The sequence below is a fragment of the Camelina sativa genome, chromosome 7 (genome assembly GCF_030686135.1).
Source record: "Camelina sativa cultivar CO46 ecotype springtype chromosome 7, ASM3068613v1".
NCBI lineage: Eukaryota > Viridiplantae > Streptophyta > Magnoliopsida > Brassicales > Brassicaceae > Camelina > Camelina sativa.
In genome coordinates, this window is record NC_141886.1 from 26,994,039 (window position 1) to 27,010,699 (window position 16,661).

The 16,661-nt window shown below is 36.5% G+C and overlaps 3 protein-coding genes across 5 annotated transcripts; 1 reads left to right on the plus strand and 2 right to left on the minus strand.

Annotated features, from left to right (window-relative positions):
- Positions 1 to 212: 212 nt before the first annotated feature.
- Positions 213 to 3,579, minus strand: LOC104704931 (putative methyltransferase PMT10). Of its 2 annotated transcripts, none has more exons than XM_010420936.3 (9): positions 2,400 to 3,579; positions 2,172 to 2,321; positions 1,800 to 2,070; positions 1,590 to 1,700; positions 1,339 to 1,498; positions 931 to 1,188; positions 729 to 851; positions 548 to 625; positions 213 to 453 (listed from the first exon to the last, which is right to left on the minus strand). In XM_010420936.3, the coding sequence occupies exons 1-9, from the start codon at positions 3,024 to 3,026 to the stop codon at positions 255 to 257; spliced, it is 1,977 nt and encodes a 658-aa protein (XP_010419238.2). In that variant the 5' UTR covers positions 3,027 to 3,579; the 3' UTR covers positions 213 to 254. The 2 variants fall into 2 exon arrangements, with proteins under 2 accessions (XP_010419238.2, XP_087315495.1); XM_087459369.1 differs by having other exon boundaries at positions 1,800 to 2,084; positions 2,400 to 3,510.
- Positions 3,580 to 4,217: 638 nt separating this feature from the next.
- LOC104702502 (uncharacterized) lies at positions 4,218 to 8,245 on the plus strand. Its single transcript, XM_010418358.3, has 5 exons — positions 4,218 to 4,540; positions 4,957 to 6,819; positions 6,925 to 7,156; positions 7,545 to 7,627; positions 7,818 to 8,245. The coding sequence occupies exons 2-5, from the start codon at positions 4,993 to 4,995 to the stop codon at positions 7,920 to 7,922; spliced, it is 2,247 nt and encodes a 748-aa protein (XP_010416660.1). The 5' UTR covers positions 4,218 to 4,540; positions 4,957 to 4,992; the 3' UTR covers positions 7,923 to 8,245.
- Positions 8,246 to 8,683: 438 nt separating this feature from the next.
- Positions 8,684 to 12,422, minus strand: LOC104702504 (protein kinase STUNTED-like). 2 transcript variants are annotated; one of them, XM_087459433.1, is made up of 10 exons: positions 11,901 to 12,422; positions 11,715 to 11,812; positions 11,374 to 11,626; positions 10,555 to 11,274; positions 10,220 to 10,468; positions 9,969 to 10,132; positions 9,809 to 9,888; positions 9,576 to 9,723; positions 9,337 to 9,486; positions 8,684 to 9,250 (listed from the first exon to the last, which is right to left on the minus strand). In XM_087459433.1, the coding sequence occupies exons 1-10, from the start codon at positions 12,076 to 12,078 to the stop codon at positions 9,005 to 9,007; spliced, it is 2,286 nt and encodes a 761-aa protein (XP_087315559.1). In that variant the 5' UTR covers positions 12,079 to 12,422; the 3' UTR covers positions 8,684 to 9,004. The 2 variants fall into 2 exon arrangements, with proteins under 2 accessions (XP_087315559.1, XP_087315558.1); XM_087459432.1 differs by having other exon boundaries at positions 10,555 to 11,626; positions 11,901 to 12,377.
- Positions 12,423 to 16,661: the final 4,239 nt, after the last annotated feature.

A 16,661-nucleotide genomic window follows, 5' to 3' on the forward strand; every position in this document is an offset into this window, starting at 1 on the left:
GGCTTAGGTTGTGTGCTCAAGACACTTCTCTTCTCTCTGTTTCTTTGTCTGAGGAAATGAATCTTTTTTTCTTTCTTAAGTGTTAAAATGGCTCAAGTGTATTAATCACTCTTCAATCTACAACTATCAAATCAACAAACAAATAAACAACATACAATTATCAATTTATCACTTTAGGAATGTCGCTTTGAGCAGACTTATCATCACATTCGTTTTCTTATTTTTTTTTTTCTTTTTCTTTTTCTTATCTTTTCTCACATCCGTTTATCGCAGATGAGAATCCTAACGCTTGCATGGGGTCCTTCCCCGGTATCATGAACCCCAGCTGTCCAACCGATGGCTTTAGCCACTTGTTGAAGTTGATCCATCAAAGACAGTGAATCCCTTATGTATACCCGTCCTTCCGGTCTCAGCATCCGGTCCATTTCCAACATAATGTTTGTAATGTTGCACCTATGTATGATCCACAAGAAACCCAATTACATTAAGCCTGACCTTTATACCTAAATTCAGCACAAGAGAATATACAAAGCGTGGTTCTTTTTACCTCTTCTTCTCAACAGAGAAGAGAAATGCAGCATGTATCAGGTCATAGGTTCTTGGGTACGTGTCAAATGGCTCACACCTAGAGCAAACAAGTGCACAAAGCTTTAGATGTTATCTTGTGTTAAGTTATGTGGGATTAGAAGCAAAAGAGCAGATGGTTATATATATCGATTAATTTTTACCAGTCATGCATAGTTCCAACAAGCCCACGGTCATAAATAACTGGCAAGGTGTTGAATCCACTAACAGGAACAACGTTCATTACCCAACAGTCAAGTCCAAGATCGTTTAATGCTGCCGCAAACCTACCAAAAATCAAGAAGTACTAGATCAGAAAAACTTCGAGATGACAGAAACAAAAAAGGGGTGATTGATGGTTATTACCCTCCAAAACCAGCTTTCATGTCCAGAACATTCCTCAGCTTGAACTCCTTCCATCGGAAAACCCGCACATAACTCTCTACTACCTCTAACCAAAATCTAGACTCTGCCTTCATAATTTCCTTTCGGGATATATAGGCATCCATTTGAATGCTCTGTAGCCTCTCTGGCGGATCATGAAGACGTGCAGGCCATGTGGAGACATTAGCCCCATAACCATTATCAGGTAACCGGGTGATGCATGGTTTCATATTCACATACCTGGAACAGGAAACCATAACCACAAAAGTTAGAGATTTTATGAAAGTATTCAATAGATAAGCTGAGAATTTGATGGCTCTATCACAGTTGTCTATGCAAGAAAGCCAGAAAAAAGAAAATAAAAAATAACTTTAAGATGCATATATGTACCAAACATCGTCAGGATCATCATCAGGTCCGCACAAAGGAGGCTTTGTTCCAGCTTCACGATTGACATAGCAGCTGTTGTTCAGAGGCTTCCTCCACACAGCAATATATCCCTCTTTCTTGATAAGCTCCCAACAGATTCGGTTCGTAAGGTCTAACATTTCTGAAAAAGATAGTCGAAGAGCAGAAGCAACACCCATTTTTAGTTACAAAATACATAGCAGAGAAATTACAATGTGGAATAATATATAAACCTTTCCACTGCTCTTGCAAGTTATCCTCATGTTTGTAAACGGGTTGCGCAGCCCAAACAAAGTACCCTCCTGCTCTAAGCATTCTATTAACTTCAAGAAGAAGTATCCCATCTTTGTAATTTATGCAAATAATAAAGCTTTCGTCAGTTTCTATAGTAAATCTCAAACAACAACATTAAAGGAGAAGCGAAAACCGAGTAATAATCTAACCATCGCGGGTCCAATTAATTCTGCATCTGGAACAATGAATCATCTCAAAAGATTGGCTTGGATACAACAATCTCCGTGTAGCAAAGACAGCAACCATTGCAGGCACGCCGCGCTCCAATGCGAACTGTATCTGATTCTCATGGACATCTTTTGGTGCTACAGACAAGGTTGTAGTGTTACGCTGCATCAAAAACGCACCAAAGCTCGCTACACCGCAGCCAATATCTAAGGCAACACGAGTGCGTATTCCAAACGTAATACCAGGAATCATCTGCAAAATTCAATCTAAGAGAATATAAGATCAACACAAAAAAAAAAACAGATCGAGTCAAATAACCAAAAAAGAAAAACAGAAAAAAACAAAACACAAACCTGGGAGATCTGGTCTAAATACTGATCAGCTCCATGGATGAACTGAGTTCCACCACCAGGGAAAACAAACTTGTCTTTCTCTCTTCTAATCCAATTTTGACCACCTTTATCTTCCACTAAGCGTGTATGAGGCACATTATTGAACCATATCTGCAAAGCACAACAAAGTGCATCAGTCAGTCAGTGAGTGAATTTGCACAAGTAACTAGAAATCACACAAGTTTTCACCTTGTCTCTGCTTTGTGGCCATGGGATTGGTTTCTTATAACCATTTGGAGGAGGAATCAAGCAATCGAGGCTCTGTTTAGGACAATGTCTCTCGTAATTCTCTCCTCGATCGCTACTGTTCAATCTCTTGATCTCTTCTTCGTTGTCTAAGCAAGGAATGTGATCCGTCTTCGTCTTCTCACAAAAACTGAATTTCCCAATCCGGAATCCGACTTCTGAATCATTATCTACCGACGTTTCTTTATCCCCGGTGGCTGATTTAAGCTCGTCGACGGAATCGGGATCGAATCCGCCGATCTCGAAGGAATCAGACATGGCGCCATTCTCGTCGACGATTCCAGTTCGCACCACTGTCGGTGGGAGCGGAGGAGGCGAAATCTTGAGACGCGGACGCGGTGGTGGAGGAGACGGTAGTGGTGGTGGTGGTGCTGTTTCCGTATCGGAGGTTTGAATAGCTTCGGTGGTGACGTTTGAGGAAGAGACGGGGAAACGAAGAGATGGATAAGAGAAGGAATCTGAGAAGTGGTTGAATAAGAAAATTGTTGAGATCGAGAGAAACGCGAACGCGATCAATTTGACTAGTCTCGGTGTCTTCACTACGTCGAATCCAACGTCGGTGAGTTTCATGGCGGTTCTTCAAACGCCGGCGATCTGATTGATCGCTTTTACCAACCAAATGAAATTTAAACAACAGATCAAGCAAAACAGAGAACAAATTAGGTACAGGATTATTAATTTTTATGTTCCTAGAGAGCCGGCGAGGAATTAACGATCAGACGCCGGCGACGGTGGATAGACGGAAGAGGACACGTGGATGTGGTGGTGAGGAAATTGAGATGAGTTGATGATGATTCGCGCGTGAAGACAATGTAAACAGAAGGAGAAGAAGAAAGAAGAAGAAAAGTGTACAGATTAAGCAATAAATAATCAACGTATTATTAACCTAATTACTACCTGCTTATATATATATATATCTATAGGGTTTTTATCTATACAAATTTTGATAAGGCCTATCGTATGATTTTTTTATTTTTATTTATGTTTGGAATTGGAATATTCAACAGGCTTTGGTCAACACAACAGCTCAGTTACCTACAGTGTCTCTAACAACAACTCAACTCTGTGTCTTTTATTTTTTTTGTTAAGAAGTAGTACTTGTTGCATATAAAAACACTAGATCAGTTTAATAATGGTTGAGGACGGATCTAAATAGATTTACTTATCTCAGTTATGGTATTCTTGTTGACTTGCTGACTTTAGAGAGAGAGAAGTATTCAGTACTGTTGTATATCAACCACATGCTCTCACTTGCTTTGAAAAGTGCGGAAATACCAATAAAATAATATTTTTTCTATTTCAAAATATAAAATATTTTAAAAAAGTTTTTTTTATTTCATAGTATAAACTATTTTTAAATTTATATATAACTTTAAATTAGTTTAATATTTTATATTATACAGTTTATTAATAATTGATTGAATATTTTAAAAGTAATTATTTATTAAATTATGTATTTTTACTCAAAATATATGTTATAACTAAACATCTCGATTATAAATATCTAATTCTATTTATTTTTATTTTCTTTATTAATGTAAAACATTAATACTGGTGGATAACATTAATGGACATTTTCCAGAGGTTGTATTTTATATTACCTTTTTTTTATAAACGGGTGGTTGACGTAATTTATTTATACTTTTTTGAATTAAATGATTTGGAAGTGCGAAATTATCTCCACTGGGCTTTTTTACTTAAAAGCCTTCATTTATAGGCCCATTTATGATACTTAAGAAGTGAGATTAGATTCATAATAATTTGGGTTATATTAACATAAAAGAGCGCGTATGTGGTATGTATGTATAGTACGGAACGGCTCTCTTTGTTTTTTTTTTTTTTTTTTCCGAGTCACGCATTTGTGGTTACTTCACTATTTCCGGTGACTGGCCAATTCGGCGAGCTGTATTGGTTTACCAACGATTACGGTGGAAAAAATTCTAGGGTTTTCTGATCGGAGAACTGGGTTTTTCTCTTCTCTCTTTAGAAGCTCTGGATTCTTTTTTTTTTTCTTTTAAAGAAGAAGCTGGATTCTGGGTCGAACAAAATCGATTCTTTTGTTTTGGCTGTCCAACAAATTTCAGGTAAGTAAGCGAGACAAAATGTTGCAAAAAAATTTCAGTCTTTTGCTTCTATTTCTTTTTTCCTCTCGTTACAATAGGGTTCCAACTTTCTAACTTAGATTTGCTTTCTTTTGTTCTTTGAATGCCCTTGAGTTGAGTCGACTGTGTTATGTGAATCTGTGTAGTAACTTGTGAGACTAGGTTTGGTTGATGTGGTAATTGCTTTGTGTGTGTGAATCAACCATTCCTGCTTGATTTAAAGTTTCTACCTTTTGGATACTTTAGGCAAATTCAACATCAGGCTTTTAGGTTATGAAACTGTGCGTTGAGATTTAACATTTGCCACGATTTCTACTTCATTAATAATGTTAGAATTCGACCGAGTGTGATCATTTTCATGTTTTCTTTCTTCTTCCTTTCTCAAATGCTTGTTTCAGGATTGAATACATTTATTATAGCCTGCTAAGTTGAATATGACGAGGAACAACACGAGGAAGTCTGCCCTCGCTAACACAATTGTGAACAAGGAAATCATTGTGATTGAGTCAGATACAGACACAGACACAGATGAAGTTGGTGCTGGAATGTTGGCTCTTTGTGGTGTAGGGAATGCACCAGGGGATGATACTTTAGCTAAGAACCCAGAGAAGTCTGATGTGGCTAAGACCATTGTGAAGAAGGAAATAGAGATGGAATCAGACATAGATGAAGTTGGTCCTACAATGCTGGCTCTTTGTGTCCAAATGGATGAATTAGGGAATGGTTCATTAGTTAAGACCCCCGAGAACTCTGCTGTGGCTAAGACCATTTCGAAGGAGAATATGATTGAGATTGAGTCGGACACAGACACAGATGAAGTTGGTGGTAGGATGCTTGCTCCTTGTGGTGCCGAGAATGCATCAGCGGATGATGTTTTAGCTAACAACCCCAAGACTTCTGCGGTGTTTAAGACAATTGTGACGAAAGAAATAGAGACTGAGCCAAGCATAGATGAAGCTGGTGGTCGATCGCTGGCTCTTGGTGAAGTGAATGCATCAGGGGATGATACTTTAGCTAAGAATTCTGCGGTGGCTAAGGCCATTGTGAATCAGGAAGTTATTGAGATTGAGTCAGACACAGACGCAGGTGAAGTTGGTGGTAGAATGCTGGCTCTTTGTAGTGCCGAGGATGCATCAGGGGATGATGTTTTAGCTAAAAATCCGAAGAAGTCTGAGGTGGCTAAGACAGTTGTGAAGAAGGAAATAATTGAGATTGAGTCAGCTACAGACACAGATACAGATGAAGTTGGTGGTAGAATGCTGGCTCTTTGTGGTGAAGTGAATCCATCAGGGGATGATGCTTTAGCTAAAGATGGCGAAACCAACAGAACCAATATGCAGATTGTTTGTGCGGATGATTACGATTCCGGTTTGGTTCATGATTTGGAATATCAAAAGTACTTGGCACATTATAGTGAAATCGGGAATCTATATATGCTTGATGACAATGTTAGGGATAGTTCTCCAGTGCGTAATATGTACAATGTCGATCATGAAGTATCTGATAGAAGTAAAAGCAAAGCACTAATAATCAAGAAGAGTAGAGCAGGGAGAAAGGCGAAGTCGCCTATGGTTTCTAGTGTATCTAAGAGGTTGAAGATTGGGAATGGTAGTGCAGATCAGAACTTGATTTCGAGGACTGTCTTAAGGACCCAAGAAACACAACAAATGAAAGGAAATGCTCGACGTGGAAGAAAGAGTTCTGTAGCCAAGGACTGTATCGAATTAAAGCGTACAAGTTATGTCAGAGATACCAAACAAAAGAACGGAGATGCTCGACGTGGAAGGAAGACTTCTTTGGCGAAGAAAGACGTCATATCAAAGCATACGAGAAATGATGAGTCTCAGACGATTTTTAGAGCTTCAAAGAGACTGAAAACTGAAAATGGGAAATCAGATCATAACTGGACTTCAAAGAGTATCCCAGTGGTTAACACCAACGGTACCAAACAAACGAAACGAGAGGCTTTGCGGCGAAGGAAGACCTCTGTGACCAAGCACAATGATGAACCAAAGTTATTTCACATTTTCAAACTTGGCAAGAAGGAAAGTAAAGAGAGCCTATCGTCAATAGAGAAGAGCTATTTATATTACGTAGCTTATCTGAGAAATTCTATTACCATTGTTAAATCTGGTCGACAAGTAAAACCTGTGAAAGATGTAGCGAGTTTGTCAGATCCTGATATTATTGCAGTCAGTGATTACCCCTTTCCGGATGGAGGCAAAACCCCATTCGAGGCAACGAAAGACGGCAAAGTGATAGTATGAATACCTTCATTCTCTTACTGCTATTTTGAAATCTGTCTTTTCTGATTCTTTCTAATTTTCTATGCTGACATTTTTCATTTTGTTATAATGTTTTCTAAGGATCTTGAAGATGGTGTTGAACTTGAACTTGATGATTTATTCAACTCTTCGTTTAGCAAGAGGCTAATTGAACTTCTCAGAAATCCCTATGATGAAAAAGAGTACTTGCAACTCTATACTGAGGCATCACTCAAGAGACCATTGACTCGGTCTAGACAGTTACGAGATGGAAGAGAGATTGAATATAATGTTGAAGACCAGTTGGCACCGTCATATCTCGAAAAGTATACAGGTACAAACAACTTGTACAATGTGTCTTGTGGATGTGTAGTGTGTTGAACTATCTTCTCAAAGATAAAAATGTTAAGCGAATAGATAAGTAAAACCCTATATAGAAGGCTAGCTTGAGGCTCAGTCAGCTAACTCTAAGTCTCTAGAGGAAAGCTTGCTGAAGGCGTTTTTACATTTATGCAAATCATACATCTTTAATTGGATATTCACACTTGTTGGGATATATGCTTATTATTATAATCTGAGTATTGCTAGAAATGATGCATTCCATTTCATGATACTTTCTTAGCGGAATTTAATTTACCATATCTGTAGTTTTTACCTTTGCTTTCCACTGAACATATACTCGATTGCAACCATATTAAATTTACTTGGGTTTGATTCTGCAGATTTCAACAAGATTTATCATCGTTATCAGAAGGATCTTCCTCGAGCTTTAAACCTGTTGCGCGGATTTTTCTTTTATTTAGAGGTAGAGTTTTCTGTTTCATTGCTTTTTCTTGGCTTCAACATGTGCAAAGTCATGAGTGTGCATTGGTCTCGTGAAACCCTCTTTGTTACCATAAAATCTTGAATGCAATATTTTATCAATATAACAAAATGAATGTAAGAGTTGTATGCGCCATGGATTAAATGTCTTTTGTGGTTTGCTTCTTTTGCAGAACATAGTTCTTGAAGGTGCATTCAAACCCTGGCTGCATGAAAAACGTTTGACAAGTTTGTGTGTTGATGCTAGAGAATGCATAAATATTGTTGGCAACAAGTAACTCGGCACCACACTGCTCTTAAAGTACATCTTAAGTGAAACTCAAGACTCTATAAGAAAGTCTTGGATATGAAGCGAAACGAGAGATCCTACAAGATTTGTATTTGTAATCTCTAGGCTTCTTTTAGGTCCATCACTGTATGGTAGTAGTAGACTACTAGTAATAGTAGTGGTAGTAGTTTATGACTTCATATTAATAGCTGCAGATCTGTGTAGTAATCTGCAGTTCTTGATTTGTAAACTGTAGTATTATATATATACTCTATAAATCTTGGAAGCGAACTAACAAATTGAAGAAAGGCCTAAAAGCCAAGATTTCATTTATGGGTTAACACACATATATATCTTCTACATCACTGTGTTTCACCCCAGAAAATGAGAAAGCAACTTGTATTATACTCTATAAACATTTGTCACTAGAAACGTACAACCCTACCTACATCACTGTGTGTTTCCCCCATTAGGCATTGGAGAAAGAGAACCTACCAGACTCAGTATAAGAACATTTGCTAAAAATGAGACTTCTTACAGCAACAGTTATTACCTTGCAGACAATAATAACAATCAGGCATACACTCTGGAACCACCTGTGGAAGAACAAATTCACCAGTCATCAGGGATCTCTTGTGCAGACGAAATATACTACCTCATGGGCAATGATTTTGTTGTTGAGCCTTATTGGTACACGATCCACTCAGGAATTTTGTGCAAACTGCAATTATGAAGGATCAAATACAAATACGAGAAAATAAGTGTAAACTGTTTATAGGAAAAAAAAAACGATTTCTTTCTTTTATTCTTAATGAAGACAATTACAAGCACCTTTTTTCTTTCCTACCAAATTCCCAACAACAAGCATTTCCCTCTCGTTTTTATTACTACAGCTATAAGCAGTATCCCCAAAAAAGACTTACCGGAAGTAGCAAGATACATCCCAAACAATTAAAATCTACAATTACAGTATCCTAAACAGGTGAGGAAGGAGGGCTAAAAAGAACCCCACAAATCCACCACCCACCCGTTTCCAAAGAACGCCCTTTCATATGTACACACACACACAATAGTTTCAGTAAAAATGGGCTCTTAGTCGAAGCTCGATGAACGGCTTGTCCTGCCTTTTAGATAATCCTCAACAGAGACGCCTTGCTCGATGCTTCCCGTGGAGATAGAGTCATCTTCAACATCAAGAAGCGCTACGTTAAGGTGTGATTGCAACTTAGATCTTTGGCATTGCTCATCCTTGAGCATCTCTGACTCCTCTGATGAATTACTCACTTGTTGCAGTGCCCACTCATACGTGTCTTCATCGCCTTTAAGTAGCTTTAGGACCTGCATCATTCCGCATTCGTTAAGATAATTACTACATAGAGCTACGTATGATGTGAAATAGCTAGTAGATTAAAAACTTGACTTACAATGCTCATTTTTGGTCTAGCTTGAGGGCTACGTCGAATACAAAGAGTAGCAGCCAACGCCATTCTCTGCATTTGGTTGTTATTGTTGTTATCCCGCAAACTCGGGTCTAATAACTGACAATACTTTCCATCATCCAGAATTGGTTTGGCCTGTACACATGAACATCATACATACTTGTTTTCAATAAGAGTATAGAAAAAGCTTGGTTTTGACTTAATCGGTATACAGCAATACATACCCACATGACTAGACTCTCCTGTCCCTTTGGACATCCGCTGCTAATCGGTTTTCTTCCAGATAGTAGCTCGAGGAGAACAACGCCAAATGCATAGACATCTATCTTATCATTTACCTTACCATACATAAAGTACTCTGGAGCCAAGTATCTGCAACAAGAAACAGAAGCTTACCATAAGAACATTTTCAAGAACTCTCATTAAAACATCAGCCAAAAACCAGATTCTTCCATACCCAAAGGTTCCCGCAACATCAGAGCAGATTATATGAGTTGTAGATATAGACGCCCACCTCGCAAGCCCAAAATCAGAAAGCTGGGAACAAAGTATAAATATCTTTTTAGTATTCTTGCCTCTTTGACATATGAAAAATCGATTAAAAGAAAACAATTTACCTGTGGCTCAAAATCATCAGATAATAGTATATTGGATGACTTAACATCTCTGTGGATGACAGGTTGTGAAGCACTGTTATGCAGATAGTTCAATGCCTCGGCCACTCCCACAGCTACTTTATACCTCTCACTCCAACAAAATGCAAGCGGATCTTTCTTGTTTCCTGATTATGAAACAGCATTTGTTAGATCCATAATCATAATAGAATCTCTGAGTTGCTTAAAAAGGCAAGAGCTTGTCTATCTAGTACCATGAAGGTTCTCTTCTAGGCTTCCCCTTGAAAGATAATTGTATACTAGTAATAGGTTATGGTCTTCAAAGCAAAATCCTAAGAGGGAGATAATATTCTTATGGTGTAATGTTGTGATGATTTCAATCTCAGCCACAAAATCATTCAAGACATCTTCAGTTTGCTTGAGAATTTTGACAGCAACCACTCTCCCATTGGACAAACAACCTCTAAAAACCCGGCTGCTGCCTCCTCTTCCAATGAAATTATCTGAAATCAGATTGAAATTTTTAGTTATAAGTCTGTAAAATTTTCAACATGTCATTCATAAGTAAATGAATGAGAGAAGGACCAACCAGTGGAAAAATTAGATGTGACTGAAACAAGTTCCTTGTACTTGAAAACCCGGCAAGCTGAAGAGAACCTCTCATAAAGTCCCTCTAATTCCTCCGGCAATTTTCTTGGACTATTGTCAGGAGATGACTTCTTGGAGACAGAGTTGATACCAAGCGGAACAACTGCGTTTAAGCTTGACAAATTATCTTCAGAAGAATCATAACCAGGTTGATTAGAGTCCCTCGGAGGAAGCTTCAGAGCCCATTGAACTACCGGTATCTGTTTCGACAAAGAACTATGAAGAGTAGTAACAGACTGTCCTAATGTAGAAACAGCACCACGAAGCAAAGGCCAACCTGGCCTAGTAGATTCAGGCAATTCCTTAACCAACATAGTTACAGAACCGCCTGAATCTTCTGGACCATTCACAGGCATAACCTCCATTGCTTTGTGACATTCATCATCATCATCATCATCATCATCACCATCATCATCATCTTCACTCCTTTCATTTCCAAGAGTATTTGTATCTTTCAGAGACAAAGAATCCGAACCACAAACTGCACAATTCTCAAAACGGGCAGCAGCTAAGGCCTGCTGTAGACTCTGGCCACCGGATTGAACCTCATCATCCTCTTTGGAATCTTCCTCGGAATGGCTAACGACTTTAGTAGTCTTATTCAAAGTAACAGACCTTTGAAGCACATTCAACAAAGTACTCCTCCTAACATCTTCCTTTCCTATAACAACACCCAATAACAGATTATTCAACAACTCATCCCAAACCAAATAATTCATATACAAAAAATGTAGAAACCTGGAAGAAAAAAAGGTCAAACCTTGAGATTGATTAATGGCAGATAATGGAGAACCTTCCCTTTGGAACACGATTTTACCATTGTTTACAGCAATCACCCAACAATCCTTTGATAGTTTCTTGGCTATGTACTTAGCTACGGAAGCTGGTGAACGAATCGTGTGGTGACTTTTTGAAATCCCGACTAAAACTTTCGATGCAGAGAACGATTTGGCTTCTCGAACTATAATCTTTCGAGCAGAGGAACCACGACATAGCTTCAGCTTCAGATCCACCTAAAAAAAAAGAGGGGAAAATTCTAAAGAAGTAAAAGCAAAGGATCGAAATTGAAAAAAAAATATACACTTTAGATATGGTTTATACCTGTTTCAAATTGCAGAAACCTTCATAGACGTCAAGAACAGAGTCGAAAGTTTTAACAAGAGAGAGAAGCGAAGAGTTCCCTGCTCTATCGACAGTCTCTACACAAAACCCCAAAAGATCGAAACTTTTGTATTAAAAATCATAAAAAGACCAAAGCTTTTGTGTAGAGAATCTAAAAAAATGTACCATTTCCAAGGATATGAAGAGCGATCACAGTATCACCAGGCTCGGCGACTTTAACCAAAGCCCAAGTGAGCAACTCTCTGCTCGGCGCGTCGAGCTTCACGCCGACAACAATCGTACGCCCACCTTCTTCTCCTTCTTCCTCGACGGAGCTCCGTTTCTCTCCGCCGTTTTCAATCATCTTCCTTTTATTTTCACAGAGAGAGAGAGAGAGGTTGTCTGGATTATTCAAGTGTGATCTTATATCCTCCTCCTCCTGACGTGTGTTTCCCAAAGACAAAAGAACATCGTTTTAAGGATTTATATACTCTCCAAACAAAAACACACAAAGACAAGATCTTTCTCTCTCTCTCTCTCTCTACCTGCAGAGGCTTAAGTTTTAACCGCAGGTTTGGTTTTGCTTTTGATGCTCGTCACAAGAGGCGCAGCCTTCTTTTTAGAATTTCATTTTTCCTTCTTTTTTTTTTTTTGTCTTTCAATGTCAAAAAACAAAAAAAAAAATGATTTTTATAAACCCTACTCCACAGTATAAAATCATTATATATTTTCTACTCATTTTCCAATTTTGACATTTTCTCACTGTGCATTTTTTTTTTTTTGTGAATCACCCACCATGACACACAAATATATGTTTCTTATCATTAATTTTGCTAAATTGTAAATTATAAAATCATCATAAAATGTCACTATTTTTATCCTGAAAAGCCAACAAGTAACTTCTATGGAAACAAGTTTTTCTTAGTTAATACAGTATGTCCCATATGTATTATGTATATCAACAAAAAAAAAAAAGGAAGTATATACAAATTTTATCCTATATTTAATCCCTTTGATATATTGTAGTTTTGGAGCATACACTTTACTTAAATATATACATCAGACAGATTTAATTAAAAATCATATAAAAACTATATATAACAGAGGACCACAAAATCGTATTGAAATGAAAATTATACTAATAAATAGGGAAATAAATCTGACTACAACCCAGAATGGGTCGGTGTAAATAGCCCGTTTTCGTGGTTCAAACATGTCAAGCCCCCAAGTTAAAAAAAAAAAAAACATAAAAACGATCATCATGTCATGTGATCCTTGCAACAACTTAAACGTGTCAATGTCACTAGACAACCACGTCATCATAACGGAAGAAGACCTTTTCCATCATTACCGGTGCATCAGGTATGGTAACGTACACAGCATTAAATTAGACGACGTCAAAAAGTATTGGTAACGTCACTTAACGCCGTTTCTCATGCCCCTGTCTGCCCCGAAGAAGAGAGAGTTAGTTATTATGGAGGGAAGAATAGTAACGGAATACCTGCCGTTTTAGTAGCGAGAAACGACACGCCAACTAAATCCGAAAGGCATGTGTCAGCGTCTACCTCATTTAGTCATGGAGCATGGACCATATCTCACTTTTTTAACTAATTTATTTATTTTAATTTTTCAAGAAAAAAAACAATAAAAAAACTAATGGAGTATATATGATTATTTGTTCGATCAATGTTCGGTTTTGGATTTGATTTCTAACAAGAACTATTCCTAATTTAATGTTTCTTTTTAAATAAAAAATCATGTTTATAGGATTATATTGTGTGTCACCTAATTAATTTTTAGGTTTTATATATAGAAAGCTGAAAGCATGTATTGTTTGGTATTTAATCCATAATGTTGAATAGTTTAAATTGCAGACTGAGAGATCAAAAACGTTTAACCAGAAGATAAAGGAAACGTAGACTCTTCAGTTGGTGGCTTTTTTTGTTTGTTTGGTTTCTGCCACGACAAGGCCACTCGATCTTACGTATCTCATCTTTAACTTAATCTTAATTAGTTTAAAACCCAATCATTTTCCGTAGTATTAAATAATCGCAACTTGTGTCGTAAATTCGTAATCATACATATACGAATCCAAAGACCGTGTTCCAATAATTCGCATGATTTTTGGGAGCCGAATACTTTACAAAGCAAATTAGCCTTTTAGTATTATAAAAATATGGGAATTGATTACGATCGAGTTTGTACTACTACAAAGTATGAACATAAATGATGATCATACTCCGCAACTTTTTATAATACTACTAGATAAAAAGATTTTTCCGAAGGATATAGTATCTTTTTTAATTTTGTCAAACACATGAGGCAACTTTCCAATTGATTATACACTACGATATTTGATTATTTGGCATCATATATTCTTCTTAACTAACATTTGACTCCGTTTAAATTGAGATTAGTGGAATTTTTTAAAAAATTTGCAAAGAAGCGTGAATCATGACCATAATAATTTATAAGCAAAAGAAAAAAAAAATCATGACCATAAATAATACTTCTAGCATGTCATTTATTAAAACGAAGGAGAGCTACACCACGGACATGCATGTCACAAGTTAGCTAGGGCAATTTAATAGAATTAAATGTGAAGCAAAGAAAAACGAATTTAATTGGTATTTTGGCCACTCTTTATCTTTCAGATATTGATTACTTCCTTTAATCAATACTAGTACCTTCAATGATAAAACACATGACGTACGTAGTGAATTATTATTATTTTTTTAATTATTATTACTTGATCGTTCATTGAAACTTAAGACGAAATGACAATTTGTACATTAGTCTAAATCTACATCAAATACAAATGTCAAATACAATAACATACTACACGACATAAACCATAAAATTAAAACTCTATTTGGTTGATAAAAAATGACTTAAGATTAAATAATGTAGATTTTTTAGGATCGGAACTCTAAACTTTTAACATTGTCAATTGTAAAATACACTCTACCTAATCTAATTATTCACGAAATATCGTAGAAGTAATTAACTTTCAATACAAGTATACAACTATCAGAATTGTACGTAAGAGACGAATTGTCGTATGTGTCAGTATTACTGTCTCGTTGATTATTATTTTTTTATTTATTCATCTACACGACACGAGTATATCTCTATTTTACAAAACTAGATAGCTGTAGATAAAATTCGACTATTTCACTGAAGATAAACAATTAGTAACACAAATGACTACGATATATGAACAGATCTGCAACATGCATTGACGTTGATGTTTCTCTAACTTGTTGATGAAAGCCTTGAAAAACTCGTTTTTCTTTTGGGGGTCCATGATTACTTTTGGACCTACTATGAACTAAGATGCTTCTATATAATTTTTTGGCGAAATATAAAAGAAGAAGAAAATAGAAGACAAGATCTTGGTTACAACATTAAAGTTTCTTAAATTCAATAGATTTGTGATCAATAGGACCATATTTATAACATATTTGGCTAATTACGTGTCACAGTTTCGATGGCTTATAGTTGTTATCCCTTCTATTTTAGAGGTTGGTATTATTCTTGGTCCATGCACGTGAATTATTATTATTTACTTATACATTCTTAGGACAACCCCAATGGGGATATATTTTAAGGGTTCTTAAACTGTTTATTCATATATTTTGTAGTTTGAGATGATTAAGAACTTTGAATTTGTTAATTAAAAGTTTTCCCTCCAATGGTGGGTTCTTATTTTGAATCTCTTACTTATTTTTTTTTTAAAAATAAAAAATTTAAATTAGAATATGAAATTATTGCATTTGAGATATCTGTTTGTAAAATTATTGCATTTCATAAAATTTTAAACATAGGAAACATTAAAACATAGTAAAAGAGAAGTAAAATTCATAAAAAGAGGAAATGCTTAATGGTATTCTCCAAATTTTGCCCAAATATTCTCAACAAAACCATCTTGTAACTGTTTATGTTTATCTTGATCACGTACACTCAAACGAATGTTCATCATATTGGAGAAACATGAAGGCCTGGTTGTTGGTACGGTCAAGTCCACTTCTGAAGTACGGTTGGACTCCATGTGTGTGAATTCGGATGGATCAATCAGAGTGTATCCATCTCGTTCGTTTTCTATGATCATATTGTGCAGTATGATACACGCTATCATTATATTTCCAATTTTATTTTTATCCCAAAGAAGAGCCGGATTTTTGACTATGGCAAACCGAGCCTGCAAAACTCCAAAAGCACGCTCGACACCTTTACGTGCAGCTTCTTGATGTGTAGCAAAGAAACAGTCTTTTGGAGTTTGCGGTAGTGGAATAGATTGGATAAAAGTAGACCATTTTGGATAAATACTATATGTGAGATAGTATGCAATCTTGTACTGGTGTCCGTTGACACTGTATTTAACTTTCGGAGCTCAACCGTTTAAAATATCATCAAAAACGGGAGAACGATCAAGAATATTTATATCGTTTAATGTACCTAGAGGTCCGAAAAAAGCATGTCAGATCCAGAGATCTTGTGATGCTACAACCTCTAAAACGATTGTCGGCTTACCAGAACCACGTGTATATTGACTTTTCCATGCAGTTGGACAATTGTTCCACTCCCAATGCATACAATCAATCCTTTCTATCATCCCCGGAAATCCGCGTAACAATAGACGTTGAAGATCTTTTTTTTATGTTTCAGTCGTTTTGCTATTTATTATAAATGGTTGTGCCAAAGTGGGCTTATTAATTGGGCTGTATTCAATATTACTAAATGTAAATATCCTCCTTCTCGATAATCTATATAAGGCCCAAATGAGATGGATACAAAGTAGGCCTAATACAAAGAAGGAAGAACACAAGTGACACTAATGATCTTCTGTTTTTTTTTTTTGTTTTAGATCACCAGAATCCAAAAATGGCAAAAGTAAAAAATGAGAATTTTTGTTTTCAATCCCTTCTAAATCATGAAAAAAATAAA

Bases quoted from the DNA above. Each gene is read 5' to 3' on its own strand.
- LOC104704931 (XM_010420936.3), bottom strand. From the start codon at position 3,026: ATGAAACTCACCGACGTTGGATTCGACGTAGTGAAGACACCGAGACTA. The intron at 2,071-2,171 runs GTTTGTGTTTTG...TGAATTTTGCAG, and splicing joins ATTTAGACCAGATCTCCCAG to ATGATTCCTGGTATTACGTT. The intron at 626-728 runs GTAAAAATTAAT...TGTTTGCTCTAG, and splicing joins GTTGGAACTATGCATGACTG to GTGTGAGCCATTTGACACGT.
- LOC104702502 (XM_010418358.3), top strand. From the start codon at position 4,993: ATGACGAGGAACAACACGAGGAAGTCTGCCCTCGCTAACACAATTGTG. The intron at 6,820-6,924 runs GTATGAATACCT...ATGTTTTCTAAG, and splicing joins CGAAAGACGGCAAAGTGATA to GATCTTGAAGATGGTGTTGA. The intron at 7,157-7,544 runs GTACAAACAACT...TTGATTCTGCAG, and splicing joins ATATCTCGAAAAGTATACAG to ATTTCAACAAGATTTATCAT.
- LOC104702504 (XM_087459432.1), bottom strand. From the start codon at position 12,078: ATGATTGAAAACGGCGGAGAGAAACGGAGCTCCGTCGAGGAAGAAGGA. The intron at 11,627-11,714 runs GTATAAACCATA...CTTTTTTTTTAG, and splicing joins GTTTCTGCAATTTGAAACAG to GTGGATCTGAAGCTGAAGCT. The intron at 9,889-9,968 runs GTAAATTGTTTT...CTTTGTTCCCAG, and splicing joins CTGATGATTTTGAGCCACAG to CTTTCTGATTTTGGGCTTGC.